This window comes from Ipomoea triloba, chromosome 13, assembly GCF_003576645.1.
Source record: "Ipomoea triloba cultivar NCNSP0323 chromosome 13, ASM357664v1".
NCBI lineage: Eukaryota > Viridiplantae > Streptophyta > Magnoliopsida > Solanales > Convolvulaceae > Ipomoea > Ipomoea triloba.
Genome location: NC_044928.1, coordinates 1,063,338 through 1,080,968, shown reverse-complemented (window position 1 = coordinate 1,080,968; position 17,631 = coordinate 1,063,338). Strand labels below are relative to the sequence as shown.

Genomic DNA, 17,631 nt, shown 5'->3' with positions numbered 1-17,631 from the left:
CAAAAAAAAAAAAAAAAAAAAACATCCCATCAAGCGGTAACGAACCTGTTATAGGCCGTCATTCTCATTTTGACAATTCTCATTTTGACAAAAAATTCGACAAATTTTCATTCACAACAATTTTTAGTTGTCTTTTCTAGGAATGGTTGCAGAGAAGGCGACCAATTGGTCGATGATTGATGTTTCGGGTATAATATTTCTTAGATAATGTCGATCAACAGTGTAATTTTATCCGTGGTAAATTTGACTTATTTGACCAAAAAGATATGTTTGAGGGCTTAATTATACTTTTTTTTAGAAAAAATTAGGTGTCTAATTAACTTTTGGTGTAAAGTTTAAAAACCTATTGAAATGTAAGCAAAGTTGATGCTTTGTTATCTTATTCTTTAATTTGATTTATGAAAAACATGTTGATGCTACTAGAGAGCACGCATTGAGTAAAACTTGCTTTGTGACTTCCTAGTTCAAACTAAGAAGCTCCCACAATGAGTTGAACTTCAAATATTGTGATTACCAGAAGTAACTATTTGATCAAAATTTTTAACCCCCATAACATTGATATAGTAAATCTAGTGGATAAGAAATCTCACTTAAAACTTACTTCCAACAATAGTACAGGAGATCAATTCTTGCCACAAAGAAAGTGTAAAGTCATGGGTTTTGGGGGTTCATTAACCCAACCACTTCCAATCACAGAGGAAGATCATTCCGCTGCTAATAAACATCTCCCAACATTATGCTTGTCCAGCATAATTTATGAACTCTGCAAACTAACATCCAGATTGAAATCTTTTAAAGGAGATAGTGAATGCAGAAATTGTTAAGAACTAGTTATAACAGTGATAACTAATAGCTAAAGTAACCATAAACAATCATAGTGGGAAAAAGCTTTTCCCTAGAACTAAAAGAATGAAATGACACCATAAATCATCTTTTGGCACCCAGTCCTTGTGATTTAGGACGACGTGTTGCAAGTATAGGAGCGGTGATGCCTTGCGAATCTTTACCAAGTCCTGTGCCTTCAACGAAACCCATCTTCGCCATCATCTTGGATCCAAAACCTTTTGTGTGATTCTCAAACGCTCCAAATCCTGGAGAACCGTACTGGGCTTTTTGGCCCTGAGATCCTTTTTGTCCTGATTTCCTGCTTCTTGTAGGGAAATCCTCGCCAAATCCAACCAATTTAGGAGTGGGAGTCTTTGTTTCGTTAGCAGTGCTTGTTTCAGGGATGTCAGCTCCCAAACCAAGTGTTTTAGGGCGTTGAGAAACTTGGATGGGCTCCGCAATACCCTGTCCATCCTTTCCTAAACCTCCGCCAGTGAAGCCCATCTTAACCATCATCTTGGAGCCAAAACCGGTTGTGTGCAACTCGAATGCACCATAGTTTGATACACATTTCTTTTCATGGCAGCCGTCACTTGACTCGGTTGATTCAGTGATTTTCAGCTCAACTTTCTCTGAACTCATTATACCACTTGATATAAACGATACGGGTTGAGAAGAGTAGGCACCTGTTTTACAATTCATCTTCTTTCTACTTGAGTCTTTATTGCCCCCAGAATTCGATAAGCTTTTAAGTGATTTTATCTGAGAAGATTTTGAGTCTCTGGGCGTTGAAGTAGTATAACTGCCTCTTGAAGGTTTGTTTGCGGGTACACCATTGACTGTGAAATCATCATCCTCGTCATTAGCTCCTATTAACTGAAAGTTCAAAAGCCAAGTGTAATTAGGTCAATGTCGAGAAGATTTCATCTGGTGGGATGTTGGTCTAAGTAATTCAAAAAACATAAACAATCAGAATCACATATATTTAATACCTTTTCTACGCGAACTCTATCATTCGCTGATGGCATACATGTGTGATGCGTTCTTGCCACGGTTACAAACCTACAAAGTAAAAACATGAGACAATTGAAATGCAAATACTATCGTGTTCCAAGAACAAAACTTGCAGTAGGAAAGAAATAATTTGGAAAATCTGTCAAGCTATATACCTCTTCTTGCCAGAACCTTGGCAACCACTCCACAAGCGGTAGACTGATGCAAGTCTTCGCACCTGTATAGATTTAGGATTTAATACCATTAGTACATTCCAGAACCCTTTACATTAATTAGAACAGCATTTGGAAAGGTATCTTATTGTTTGCCCAAAAAATGAGGTACAAAGCATCATACCTGAGAACAATCTTTTGTGTGCATAGGTTCAAATGACAACATATCAGCTCCATCCAGAACCATTTTTTCCAATTTCTACATTAGAGAATTGGGTTAACATTAGTCTTCAAGATTCAAGTGTTAACTTGTTGCTTTGCCCTTTCAGCATTCTCAATTTCTTTACAACCATATTCCCCAACGCAGAATAGAGCCCGACAAATACTTATTTAAAAGGAAAAAGAGAAGCTCGACAAAAAGAACGATACAAATAAGCACAGTGATGCTATATTTGGCAGTTATTCACCATAAACAGGCAAGTAGTTGTTTCTTTTCCCCGTTTAGAAGCAGAGAAAATTAGAGATGGAAAAATATAAGGAACCCTAACTTTAGTAAGAAATTGCCATGCTTAATTATTGGTCATATAACTAGCAATTCCTTGTTTCTTCTGCATACCCCCACCTCTCCACAATGCAGAGATAGATTTCCAACTTTAGCGCTCAAAGAATTTTATGTTTTATTTTTTATTTTTGTTGGGGGGCTCTATTTTCCATTTTTTTTCAGATAGCACTGCTCTTACTCCTTTCAATTATATTCCATTTGAGGATTAACCAGAAATATTAACAGAGCAATCATAGCCAGGGGTATTAGTGTATTATATGCTCCAATGGTGGCATAAAGCAAATGACAGGTGCCTCAGCATTGATCGAGGCTTTGGATTGGCAATGAATTTAAAGGTAAAAAAGCACAGCATGAGGGCCAAAGAGTTTTTTTTTTTTTTCACAGAAAATCCAACAGCCTCTTACCGCATTAATTTTCTGGAGATCAACACCACGGCGAATCATTCTTTCTCGACGCTTTGATGCAATCATTTCTTTACGGTGTTTCTTTTTCTCACCTGAGATCATAAGCTAGGAGTATATACAGTGGAGTTGAAGGCATGTGGTTAAGATATCCAAAGACATGAATGATGGCAATATGCATAATAGAAAAGTCAAATTAACAAAAGAAAACATTATGACACATGGAAAACTCAAATCATCAATAAACAAAAAGATGATACACATACAACCGAACTTGCAATTATTATTATTATTATTATCATTATTATTTATCATATCATATATTTATATCATACTATTCCCAAATAAAAAATTCCACTGAAAATCATGTCTGGGCATCTACTGATCTACACGCAAATATGAAATAATAGGTTCAACACTTCATGCTTTATTATCCATCACCGTTGCTGCACATAATTTAGTATACAAGTAACATCATATATAAATAAATTATTAAAGCAAAGCAAAACTTGTAACTTGGTAAAAGATTTGGAAAACACACAACATCTTGAATGAGTGAAATTCCATATACCTGGATTCCTCCTGAAATTTTTACTTTTTTGAGACTCAAGAGGCCATGACTGCGGAAATTTAGCAGCATGCTTCTTTCTACCTGAAACAGTTCTTGGATCTTTTACAAGCATAAGATCATCTAAAGCAGATGACCAAACATACTTGGCAGGAGTATCTTTGCTTTCTCCCTGACTTTTTCTCCTAGATTGATGTTTCTTCATGCCATACTCCCTTGATGCTTCCTGAAGAGCAATCCCACTCAGCTTCTCTAATGTTTCATCCAATCTATCATCATCTGTACCATCTTGAATCTTTCCAACAAGTTTATCAACATTTACAACATGGTCAATCCCACCAGTACTTTCAAGATAATCTGCAGCAACTTCATCATCGATTTCTGAACCGCTATCAGAGGAATCATCACTATCGGATGAACCAGTGGACTCCCCAGATTCTGAAGAACCTGAAGTTTCTTCCTCAAGCAGGTCATCTTCATCATCCTCCTCATCTTCTTCTTCTGATATATCATGTGTATATAATCTCAAGCCCCCAATGGACAAAAATCCTTGGTTTTCCTCTGGAGATAATTTATCAGCTGCATCACCATCAACATCAACATCAACATCAGCATCCATATCCTCATCAGAGGAAGATGATTTAAAATCAGAATCTTCCTTCTCATCAGCTTTAGAAGATGATCCAATACCATGCATTGCTTCTGCTTCGTTATAGAACCCTAATCCTCTGTGTGTGTTTTCATCCACTGAAAAACCTGTACTGTAGTCATAAACACATTCCATTTCTTGATGTTCAACATCTGGCCTTTCACCTAGTGTGCAAGTCGTACTATAATCATAAACATGCTCCATATTTTGAGGTTCCTTATTTGATCCTTCATCTATATACGCAACAATTTTCGACTCCTTGGAATCAAGCAAAACAATAGGATGCATCCCCACTGACTTAACATCCTTACCTTCTCCACTACTCTCACTAGCCAAACCTTCCTGTTAAGTATCCAAATCAAATTCATTACAGAACTGCACCTGTTTTTCTTATCCAAAAGATATCCATTAAAAAAAAAAAGGGCAAAGTTTAAACACCTAATCAAACACATTAAAAACTACTACCAACATTCCTGCCCCTCCATGACAGCTTAATCACTACCATCTGAACCATAAAAACACTAATTCTATCTTAAAAATTGAATCTTTACTATGTTTATGAACAAACATATACCTGAACATCTTCCGAAGGATACATATAAGCAATCGTATTCCCTCTAGTCTTCTTAGATTCACTTCTGGACAGTGAACCCGAACCGGAACTACTCTTCGGAGCTGCGTTCTTGCTACCAATTGCTGGATTTCTACTTCCATTTCCATTTCCACCACGCGAATTCTTCTCTAAAAGTCCAATCAAAAAAAAAAAAAAAAGTAAGCAAAACCAATTTCACTGCGCACGAAGTAAGCAGAAATCAAACTCAAAAACTAAAAATTTTAGCATTTTAAGATTGAACGAACCTCTAGAAGGAGTAGAATCGAAGCGCTGCCATTCAGACAAGATCCCACCTTCGACGAAAAGAGCCCGACCCGAATACGCGTTTCGGGGCCTACGGGTTTTGGATTTATTGGATCCCTTTTTGTTATTTCCCCCTCCCATTTTCCGATCGATACTGAAAGCAGCGATCACGCAAGGCGGAGAGAGAGAGGCGGAAGGGTTAAATTGCACGTCGGAGCAAGTCGGCGATGGAGAGAGAGAAAAGGATAGCCTGCGAGGCTGTGACGAGGAACAAGTGTAGGTCTTAAGGGTTGTACGCATTGACGTCCAATGTTAAAGACAGAAGGTACAAGTGCACGATGCACTGTGATGAAGGCGTATGCATATCGGCTGTGAGCGTATCAAGCACGGGATTGGAGAAACTCAACAGCGGAGGAAAGGAATATGCTGCGTGACATGCTATGATGCTAAGGGCAGTTTAGTAATTTCCATATAGATCAAACTATCAAAGTTGCTCAACTTCATTGCCAATTTGTCAAACAACTATTTTTTTCTTCCTCATGAAATCGTCTCAATGCTAATGAAAAGGTAAATTCTGAGTATTTGAAGTTCTCCCATGGTTCGCCATACCGATTGCGATTAACGAGGACTCCACATGCAACATTATCCAAGGAAGTCATCTAGCGGAATTACTTATCAAAGTCAAACTAATCATATGAGATGAAACACAAATGATGCACAAACACTAGTTTAAGTCACTGGATAGAACTATACGTGATCTAATGTGCTTCTGTGACCCTCTTAGTGTCTACAAGACATTCAGGGGGGAAACTGTGGTATTAGGCGGTGATTTCCGACAAATATTACTAGTCGTGCCTAAAGGTTCAAGGCAAGATATTATTTCTGCTGCAATCAACTCTTCCTATTTGTGAGAATCATGTAAGGTTCTTCAATTAACAAAGAATCTACGTTGCTAGCATTCAACAGATTGAACAATTTGCATTATGGCTAGCTGCTATAGGAAATGGAACATTAGGAGGACCTAATGATGGTTATGCAAAAGTTGAAAATTTCTGATGAAATGTTGTTGCCATCTTCTGGTGACCACATTGCCACAATAGTTGATAGTATATTTTCAATGTTCAAGGACGGTGGTTGCCAGCTACAATACATGGAAAATCGTGCTATTCTAGTGTCAACACTTGATGTGGTCAATGCGGTAAATGAATATATGAGTGATTTGTATGTTGCTCAGAGCAAGACCTACCTAAGTTGCGACACTGTTTGTAAGTCGGATTCAACAAATGGTATACTATATGATATGCACACTCCAGAATTTCTAAATGGGTTGAAAGCTTCTAGCATACCAAACCATTATTTAACTTTAAAGATTGGATCTCCTGTAATGCTGTTGAGAAATATAGATCACTCAATGGGTTTTTGTAATGGCACAAGACTTATCATTACTAGGTTATCTGATCATGTTGTAGAAGCAAAGATTGTCACGGGGCACAATGCCGGCCATGTCGTCTTGATACCAAGGATAATGTCAATGACCCCAACTGATACAAGATTGCCATTTAAATTTCAAAGAAGGCAATTTCCTCTTATGCTGTGTCATATGCAATGACTATCAACAAAAGTCAAGGACAGACTTTAACGCATGTCGGCTTACTGTTAAGAAAACATGTCGTTGTTCATGGTCAATTATATGTTGCTGCTTCAAGGATTAGCAACCTTAAAGGGTTACAAATTTTAATACCCAATGAAGGTGGTGAAAGTAGTAATTATACTACGAATGTGGTGTACCATGAAGTTTTTAATAATTTATAAATTTCTCCTTTTAAATAACTTTAATAATTTTTTGTTATCATTTATTGCATTACAACAAATTAAAATAAATGTTATTACATAAGAGTATTACTCTATCCGTGCAACGCACAAGTATAATACTAGTTATGTATATAAGAGGTATTTAGTATTTACCATCATTGATAGGTCAAAGTCTCCAAATGACTACTTAGATTTTGAGTGGGATACAAACTACACCCTTTCATTAGAAGTAAAATTAAACGTGAATTGGTTAATCAATACAATTAATTTCTTTTAAAATTTACACATTTTATGTACATGTGATGTATAAATAATTTACATCGACAGTGAACCATAGCTTGCTACATCATTCAAATAAAAAATTATTGTTAACTGAATTCTTATTTAGAGGTGTGGGAGGTTAGTTTTACCAACTAAAATAGATTTAAGAAGCAAATGAGTAGACATTCCAACTTACTGTCGGATTTGCATTGCAGCTGACCAACATGAAATCCATTTGTTACGTGATTGTATACATGTTGAGCCATTATGAAATTTTCTTAATCCTTCTCTACCCATGCATACAAATTTGGATTTCTCTTACTGGTTAAATGTGTTGATTTCATACTCATACAGTACTGTCTGTGTTCATGTAGTGGAATGGGAAATGGTGGAAAGGTTGGAACGCGACTGCAGTTAAAGCCATTGTCGACTCTCTTATTGTGGAATGGAGTTCATTGCATTTTTAATTTTGATCATCACATGAAAGAGATTGGCTATATTGTACTTCTGATCTTTGGTCAACCAGTAGGACAAACATCCACACACCCGAATGTACGTGAGTTCAAGCTTTCCAAACTACATAATTTTGTAAGGAATAAGGGTCAAATAGGCCACCGAACTATACACGAAACTACAATTAGGCCATTGAACTCAAAAACAATGCAATTGGGTCCCTAAACTATACAAATCCATGCAAATTAACCCAAAGTGACTTGTTGACTTTATCTTTCGGTTACCAACTTTAAAAATAATATTTTAAAATAATTTTAAATTAATTAATTAATTAAAATTAAATTTAAAATTAATTTTTTTTTAAAAAAAAGACCCAATTGACTTGTTCCTGTTTTTTTTAATCTTAATTTTAATTTTAATTAATTAATTAATTTAAAATATTATTTTTAAAGTTGGTAACCGGACGATCAAGTCAACAAGTCACTTTGGGTTAATTTGCATGAATTTGTGTAGTTCAGGGATCCAATTGCATTGTTTTTGAGTTCGATGGCCTAATAATTGCAGTTTCGTGTGTAGTTCGGTGGACCATTATTCCATTTTTTAATATTGGACAAATGTGCGGCTTAAAAGCATTTCAAATAACCATTTTAGAACTCAGTGAATACATTTTATGAATTAATTTTTTATTTATGCGTTATCCATTTAAGTGTATAATATAACAAATCAAAGGGTCACACTTGTGTGAGACTGTCTCACGAATCCTTATTCGTGAGACGGNGTGAGACGGTCTCACACAAGTTTTTGCCCAAATCAAATATCTCATACCATAAATCCACTTTGACAGAGGCCAATAGTTGTTTTCATCTCATTCATTGTTGTAAAAACCTCAATTTTTTTTATCATCAATTTTCACTGCTGTGTCACAAAATATACTTTTTAACTTTTTTTTTAATAATATGATATATGATCCAATATAGGAAAGAAGATGCATAATAATGGGGAAAAAAATGAAGAATAAGAAATTGGAGTGATTCTATAAAGTTTATATAATTCATAAGCATAATTTTTGAATATATAACTTACTAAAACTTACATAAATTAGTGAAAGAGTATACAAGTTTTAATATAATGTCATGCACATAATACTATAAGAAGATGCAAAAATTAAAGACAATTCTAGCAAAATTGATTAAGTAGTTAATTTAATAATTACGAAGTTTTAAGTTAAGACTTTCAATTCTTGATTTGAATCAGTAATAACATACAAAATTATTAAGCAAAACTATGGAGAACAAGTTCATGCTCAGACGAATAAATTTATGTATACAAGAACAATAAAATATCACCTGATGTATCAATTTGTCTTTTTTTTTTAATACATTATCTAACCTATTAACGATATCATTTCAACATAATGTATGTCAACTCTAATTGAGATGGAACTCGAACCTGAAACGTTCGAGTAGGCGTACCAGTTTGTTAAAAATATGTTACAAACACTACACAAACGGTACATGTTATTAACAAGACAAACATGAAACATATGTAGTCTGATCTTCTCCACAAAAAAATTTGAGGAGCCAAACCTTAATCACTGGAACTGACATCCTCATCGCCGATGGAGAAAACGGGACAACTATTATTGCTTCTCATCCCCGCCGCCATATTCTCCGCGGTGGCTACCGGCGAAGAACACGGCGAAGCTCCGGCGCCGGCGCCGGTAGCTAAAGCGAGGCAGCCCTCGCTCCAAGACCGTCGGATAGGGTACGAAACGGCGTTCTTATTCCCGGCGAGATGCGAGCAATGGCCGCGCAATTTATGTAGCGCGCAGCTGCAGTTACGGTGGTAGGGGCGGCGTTTGATCCCGGCGTCGTGGGAGATGCACCCGTCGAACACGGCCCGAAGTAGTCCGTCGCTGCTGGCGGCTCCGGCGGCCATTTAATTTATAGTATGAATTGAAGATCGGAGATGAGACAACAGGAATGGGCATAATGGGGTATATATATAAAAAAAGTGCATGGAATTGGGCATCTTAATGACGTATATGTACACAAAGAAGTGAAGACATTAGCGTGGGCGGCGATTTTGATGAATCCAATGTGGTCGTATTCTCGACCGCCATATAATGTGGCGGCGTTGCCTCCCATTTAATTTGAAGATTCCTAGGAATCCTAGACTTACCTACCTAGTACAAACTTGGAGAGTATGAAAAATTATATGGAAAGTACAGTCAAGTTATGAAAAATTACAAGGGTTACACCTCAACTATGTGAGTATTTGTGAGACGAGTTGGACCGGATTGTTTCAATAATGCAAATGTAATATTTATACTAGTAAATGTAATACTAATTAGAAATAAAGAGTTTGTTATTTATAACAGTTATAAGAGAAAATGTAATAATTTTTGAGGATAAATATAATACTTTTTACATTTTGATGTAAAAATATTTCCTTTTTCATTAGAAGTATTATATTTCTCCTATTACTTGGAAAAATTGATCATTCTAGATAGATAGATCAAATTAGTCCACACTGATCACGAGAGACCAGTTCACATGCATTATCATTACCAAGTATTTGATTTCTATTTCAATTCCAATTCACTTATGCAACCCAAATACACCCTATATTTTCCCAGTAATTAACATTTTATTCATGGTTTTTTTTTTGAGGAAAATTTTATTCATGGTTTAGTATTACATTTACTAGTATAAGTATTACATTTAATTTTGACTCGACCCATCTCACAAATAAAGATCCGTGAGACAGTCTCACCAATAAAGATCCGTGAGACAATCTCACACAATTTTTTACCAAATTACAATGTCAATTACATTCCTAACAATCACTTGCATGCCTATAGCATTGTATATATAGCATACATGATTAATGATTTTACAAGTATTATTCCCAATGATTTTTACTAATACTCTATGTAATAATGTTTAATGTTTGTAGTACATAATTATAAGAGCATGATCAGCACTTATATTATTGATTGTTGCTTTAGAATTTTCACATAACACAAGTATATGCAATAATAAAAAATATATATTTATTTAATTTTTACTGCTCGTTCTTTTATCAAATAAATATAGTCAATTATATTATTTTGTTGACAATAACTTTTTTGATGATTAAATGATATTCATATTATTGATCCAATTAACTAAATATTTTAAAAATTGAGGGATGACTAAGCAAATCAATATTAAATTTTGTCAATTTTAAAACTATCTAATCCTTTAAAATAGAAAATATACAACTTAAAAATATAAATAAATAATGAAAACAAGCAATAAATCACTAATTAATTAATTAATCAACTAATAATAAAATTAAAGTATATTCCTCAAATTTGAAGATTTTGAAGTTAAATTGGATACTTTATGAATGGAAACAAGCTAATAAAGTAAAAATGGTGGAGTTTGAAATTTAAGTTAGAGAGTAATTAATAATGAGTGATAGCTATATACATAGGAAAGATTATTCTATACTTCACATAGTTTGCTTCAAATGTTCTAGGATCCTTTTCCTTGTTTATTGTGTGGGGTCTCACTAACAAAACATCTTCTTAGAATTTGATCCCAAGTTATTCTCTTGGTCTTGTTTGTTTGATTTAATTATGAATGGATTATTCGGTTGAAAACTTCAGATTCTATACTAATTTTAGAAACATCCATGTGTAATGTTATTTGATTTTTCCCCCTTTTGGCAATACTTATTCATTTATTATTAAAAAATGTTAGTTAATTTTGCTATTGAACTAAGTTAATACTCCCTCTGTCCCATTTTACCTGTCCTATTTACTATTCATTGGTCAAACCAACACTTTCTTCATTGCTTATTTTCTTTAGTAATTTTTTATTATTTTTAAATTTAAATTTTTGTATTTAATAGTACTTTTGATGTAGTTTCTAAATATATAAATTGTATATATTAATACTAAACTTAGTATTATGAAAAATTGGATTAAAAATAACTTCAGTCAAGCCTCGTTAAACGAACCAGACAACCAAAATGGGACGGAGGGAGTAATTAATATGATATTTGAGATTAAAAGTTTGAAAAGTCGAATGTAATCGCCTAAAGAACTTGTTCTAGGTGATTGTTCGACCCAATTAAAAATGTGTTATAAAGGGAGTGCAGTTAAAAGGATGCGAGTATTTTGAAGAAGGAAAATAAAAGCTAGCCCCTGCCCGAACCAAACACTAGCTAGAAGATAGTAGAGATATATACCATGTGCCATATGTTGTGAACCTTTTGGCTAAGTGCTCGGGTCCATGTTTTGGAGAATGGTTGAGACATTCACCATATAACATATATTTCATATATCGCATATGTGAATTAATTACTAATTCAATATATAGCAACAATAATTATCTTTTCTTGGGGTGGTACGGTCGAGTTTTGGTGAATGATCATAAGTAGTTCAAATCTTAATCTTATTGACGCGTTACTTAAGAATTTAAAGAGAATGTAACCCTTCCCTTTATACGGGAGGTGGTGGGTTCGAGTCTCAGTGGAGTCAATACTGACTCTTGTGCTTCAATATGTTGAGAAAGTAGTTATGAACAGATACTGCATTGTAATAGAGTTAGTAGTATTCAAAAAAAAAAAAAAAAGAGAATGTAACAAAAAAATAACTATGAAACTAATTTTGGAAGTATCACACATTACTTACATATAAATTCTAAATTCCTGGTGTCTTCTCAAATAAAGAAGTTTAAGAATGCTATTTGAATATATATATATATATTCATAAATGGTTATAGATTGGATTGTGTGAAATGTTTGTTTTCATTTCATTCTTTAGCCTTATAGTGTTAAGGCTTTTATAAGAGTTGGTCCTTATGTTGAGCAATATATAGTATGTGATCGAAAAGCTACCTAGGGAAAATTGTAATTTATGCGATGCCAATAATCAACATGTCACCCATGAATTATTAGTACAGTGGTGTAAATGTTGCCCATCAATTTTCAAATGTGACATATGTTACTCCTCCCCTAATAAGAAGAAGGAGAAACATTGTTGTCGACAGAAGGAGAACAAACGAAGAAAGAAAAATGGAGAAAAAAAAACGTGATCTTTGAATAGGAAAAACTATAGTTAACCACATTTACCCCACTAATTAATAATTCAAGGGAGGGCATACAATATATGTCACGTTTTGAAATTTGAAGGATAACATTTATATCACTAATAATTTAGAAATGACATTAGTTGATAATTAACATATTTGTGAGGGGTATAAATTACAATTTTCTCAAATATATCCTAAGATGACAACGTTATTGTCTTATTTGTGTCCCTTTGAACTGAGAAGTTGCATGAAAAAACCTGAGCAGACAAATCTGAATGTCTTCCATGCTAAAAAGAACAAACAAAATGGACTCAAATTCTGATGCAACAACCTTGGAGGCTATGATAAAACATGTTAAAACTTCACCGTACGTACCCATCTTACAAGGACTAAAATCACAAGCTAGGCATCAGTACATGCATGTTCTTAGTTAACAATGTTTGACATACAGGCTGAGAAAACAATGTGGCAATCTGAGATTCTCTTTTACTTGCCAACCTTGGTAATATCACAACACTCATATATAAACTCTCCAATTCACAGGAATAAGATTTCCTATGTTTTTCCCACATTCCCAGTCTTATCACATCAGTCAATTCTTATTCCTTACTCACTATATAAACCCTTTCACTATTCTTATTCTTGCACTATTCTCTTACTTTCAAAAATTCGATCTTCTATATCATCAAATTTGTAAATGTTTCACTATTATCTCTATATTCTTGCAATACTCTTTCACTTTCAAATTATATTATAAACATAATAATAATCTAATAATAAATGCACCATAACTCCTCTGCCCCTAATTGTGCATTTCCAAACACTGCGTGGTGTATATTTTCATACCTAGTGGTGTGTTTTTTGGTTAATGCATACCTAATGGTGCATATTTGTGTTGTGCATTTTCTAACATTGAGTGGTGTATATTTGTATACTTAGTGGTGCGACTGCACTGACCACATGTTAAGGCGCGGCCGCACCTAAACTCTACTATATATATATATATATAAGCGCCGGGTGGCCGCCAGCGTATCACCATAATCGATGGCCTAAGTGGTTGGCCGGCTAGGTGGCCGGCTAGGCCTCCTAGGCACCACTTGGCTGCCTAGGCCTCCTAGGCACTAGGCACTGACTAGGTTGCCTAGCTAGTCGGCTGGTTAGCTATTATTTTTTTAATTAATGGATTATTTCACTCAAAATGACATCGTTTTGAGCAAAATAATTCTAAATTGTTCAAACTCGGGATATTTTTAGGTTACTATTTAATATTTTAGATTTTTAGCATTAACTATTAATTAAAATATTAAATAGTTTATAATCATCGAGACTTAAAAATTTTTAAAAATAAAAATACATGGGCGCTTAGGCATCGATTAATCGCTACCCTAGCAATTTTTTCAACCATGATATATATGTATACACACACACACACACACACATACATAACGGATTAACGGATCAAATGAGAAGAGGAGCTCGGGTAATAAATAGGGTTAAATCTAAGTCAATGATCTAGTCCAGAACAATATCTCGGAATGAAGAAAATTAGAAAAACGCGGTGACATTTTCATAATTGTGTAATTAAGTGCATTTTTTTGTCTTTGGGCGTAATATTTTAGGTCTTCGACTGCATAATTTTGTGCCTTCAAGTGACGATTTTGGGCCTTCTTACCCAAGCTCTTATTCTCATTTGATCCTTATATTAAACCCTTATAACAAAAAATTTTAAAACCCTTATCCGTTAACCGACACATAAACCCTTAAACTTAAAATTTATTTATTTTTTACTTGAATGCTTCACACAACATAATCAATTAAATCACGCATGATTAAAGAGTTTGAGTCAAACTATTTTCTAAGTAAAAGCCTAATTGTGTAGATTCCACTCTAAGGGAATTTGAATTAGTTTTATGATATAATCTAAGTATACGGGTTTAGATTTATCGTTCCGCTGAGGATTGGGGGTTATGGCACGTAATATGCAATCACTAAACTAGGCACTAGTACAAGGAAATCAACAAGAAGCTAAGCAAACGACAACAAGGTAGAACAAACACACATAAGCAATAGATAACTGCAAGGGTTAACACAAGAAAAACAAACAAATCACGGGTTTAAGTGCTTAGCACTTATTTCAACAAACAGAAGGCTCAACGGGGACAACTAGGGATAAACACATATTAACAGGGTAGGTTTTAAGGCTAAGGACTAAACAAAAATGGCCTAAATCATTTCAAAACATGCAAATCTTAAACTTCACTTGGAGAGTAATGAGGCAAGTTCTAGCAAAACAACCATTACCGGAATCTCACATAAGCCTTCACTAGCAATGCACAACACACTAGATCAAGAATTGATTCAATTATTAAGTGGTTAACAAGGCTATTGGCAAGAGAATAGATCAATCATATAACTCCTTGGCTCATCAATCACAAGTTGAGTTGCTACAAGTTCCACCAAAACAAACCACAAACCAACAAAGAGGGAGCGATCACAACTTCAAGCAAGGAAAGGTAATTACCCAACATTATGCACAATGAATCATCCAAGCAAAGTTTCAAAAATTTTCAAAAATTTACCCATATTTTTGTCTTCCCCCCACACTTAGAATTTACATCGTCCTCGATGTGAAAGAAAATAATGCACAAGGGGGAAAGGGTAGCACAATAAGCACAAGGAGCACAATCTCTACTATCTACATCAAGTAAAGCACTATTCACAATTAAAGAGAGTAGAGAAGGTAGATGAGACTCCCTTAATGAATCCCTTATGCCAAAGAATCATCATGAAGCCTTCTTGAAATTGAGAATACTCCTTAGTATCATTCCTAGAGTCAAGAGAATATATACATGAAAGCACAAGTGAAAGCATGATATAACAAAAATAAAAGTATAAGGAAAAATAAAGAAGAAAATAAAATGCAATAAAATGAAGGATAGCATGGGGTGCCTCCCATGAAGCGCTAAGTTTAATGTCGCTAGCTCGACTCAACCTCCTCAAAATCAACCATCTTTGGATTGGAGAAAGAACATCCCATCCTTCCTAGCAAATTTCTCTTCAAGATAGTGCCTCAAATGGTGACCATCAACAAATTCCTTTAAGCACAAGTCCACCACTTTAAAGTTTAAGACACTATGCTCATCCAAATCAATCTTCAAGAATATCCCTTCCTCAAATCCATTTTTTATCCATAAATCAAATGAGGTCTTCTTTCTAAACCTCGGGTCTTGATAATACTCAAAAACTTGATCATTTCCTTGGCCTCCACTTCTTTTCTTTTCTTGACTTTCCTTTTCATTGGCAAGTAAGGAGAGTCTTGGGTCTTTCTCATGCACCAATAAGAAGTAGGAATCCCTTGATTCAAATATAGGCCAATGTGGGCCAAAACACTTAAGGCCTTCAACTCCTCCTGGTTCCCAAATTCTTGTGAAATTCTCACCAAGGAAGTTTTCATCCATTGAAGGGGTTTCTTCATTCACTTCATGCATTTTATCAATCTCATTCTCCTTCAACACTTCCTCTTCTACCGGGACATTTTGGAGTTGTTCTTTGCCCCCATTATCAATTTGCTCCTTATCACTATTCCCTTGCAACTCTACACTTTCTCTCCAACTTGGTGTTTCCATCTCAATGCACTCATCATAAACCTCATCATCTTTACCTTCAAGGTCATCACCCTCCTTTTCATCTCTATCAACCACATGACCTTCAATTGGTAATAACAACTCTTGTAAAACTTCTTCATTAGAAGACAATTCTTGAGTGGGTTCTTGAGTTGTCAAACCTTGTCTTTGAGCCTTCATGTTTTCTAGTTGAACTTGTAGCTCATTCATTTGCATAAGTATGTTGGCCATCATAAACTTCATCTCGGGATCTTGATCAAGTGGTTGGTATTCTTGTTGAGGTTCTTGATAGAATGATTCTTGAGGTTCCCATTGATTATTGGCATGTTCTTCCTCACTTTGTCTCATGGGATGTCCATCATCCTCCATGTCATCATCGGGTACAATAGTAACTCCCCAACGCCTAGCCAACGCCAAAGTTTCCTCATTTATCCTATAGCTCCCCACACTTGGTGAATGGTTGTAGTGATCATATGGAGGTTGAGTGTCTTGGGGGTATGGTGTGTAATGAATGGATGAGGGGTATGGATTTGGAGAGTAATCTTGTGGTGGGTAAGGACATTGTGGTGGATTGAAATCTTGTGAAGGTTGTGGGAAGGAATTTTGGTGTGATGGTTGGGAAAAATAACATGAATCTTGGTAAGGTTGTGGTGGATAAGGGTTTTGGTAGTTTGGAGTGTATTGAGAGTATGAGTTTTGGGGGTGGAATTGTGGTGGATGAAAATATTGGGATTGAGCATCATAGTAATGGTTAGGAGGTGGGGCTTGAGTTGAGCAAGGATTTCCATATCCATCATATTGGTTGCCCTCATAAGATTGACAATCATAATATCCTCCTTGCAATGCATACCCATCCATGGTGAAAGTTCTTGATTGAGTGGTGAAAGCTCTTCCCTTTTTTTTTCTTTTTTTCTTTTTTTTTTTCAATTAAGAGTGAATGCACAAAGTGAAGATCTTTCAACAAAAACTCAATCAAGGTAAGACAATTAGCTCTTTCAACAACAAAAACAAACAAAAGGAAAGAAAAAAAAATAAACTTAGTCTCCTAAGATTCCTTAAACTCTAATGCTAGCAAAATAAGTAATCACATAGAACCACCAAATTTCCAATCCCCGGCAACGGCGCCAATTTTTGATCGTTGTCAAAAATGAAGTATACGGGTTTAGATTTATCGTTCCGCTGAGGATTGGGGGTTATGGCACGTAATATGCAATCACTAAACTAGGCACTAGTACAAGGAAATCAACAAGAAGCTAAGCAAACGACAACAAGGTAGAACAAACACACATAAGCAATAGATAACTGCAAAATAAAGAAATAGGACTCAAGTTAGGGGCATTACCATCTAGATGATTTAACACTTAAGTTTGG

At 35.0% G+C, this 17,631-nt stretch overlaps 3 protein-coding genes across 3 annotated transcripts; 1 reads left to right on the top strand and 2 right to left on the bottom strand.

Annotated features, from left to right (window-relative positions):
- Window positions 1-573: 573 nt before the first annotated feature.
- On the bottom strand, window positions 574-5,342 carry LOC116001919. Its single transcript, XM_031241879.1, has 8 exons — window positions 5,030-5,342; window positions 4,746-4,912; window positions 3,526-4,513; window positions 2,958-3,049; window positions 2,176-2,250; window positions 1,995-2,056; window positions 1,818-1,887; window positions 574-1,701 (listed from the first exon to the last, which is right to left on the bottom strand). The coding sequence occupies exons 1-8, from the start codon at window positions 5,325-5,327 to the stop codon at window positions 928-930; spliced, it is 2,526 nt and encodes an 841-aa protein (XP_031097739.1). The 5' UTR covers window positions 5,328-5,342; the 3' UTR covers window positions 574-927.
- Window positions 5,343-6,054: 712 nt separating this feature from the next.
- On the top strand, window positions 6,055-6,636 carry LOC116002294. Its single transcript, XM_031242397.1, has one exon. The coding sequence runs from the start codon at window positions 6,055-6,057 to the stop codon at window positions 6,634-6,636; it is 582 nt and encodes a 193-aa protein (XP_031098257.1).
- Window positions 6,637-9,140: 2,504 nt separating this feature from the next.
- On the bottom strand, window positions 9,141-9,491 carry LOC116002293. Its single transcript, XM_031242396.1, has one exon. It carries the CDS (start codon window positions 9,489-9,491, stop codon window positions 9,141-9,143), a length of 351 nt encoding a protein of 116 aa, XP_031098256.1.
- Window positions 9,492-17,631: the final 8,140 nt, after the last annotated feature.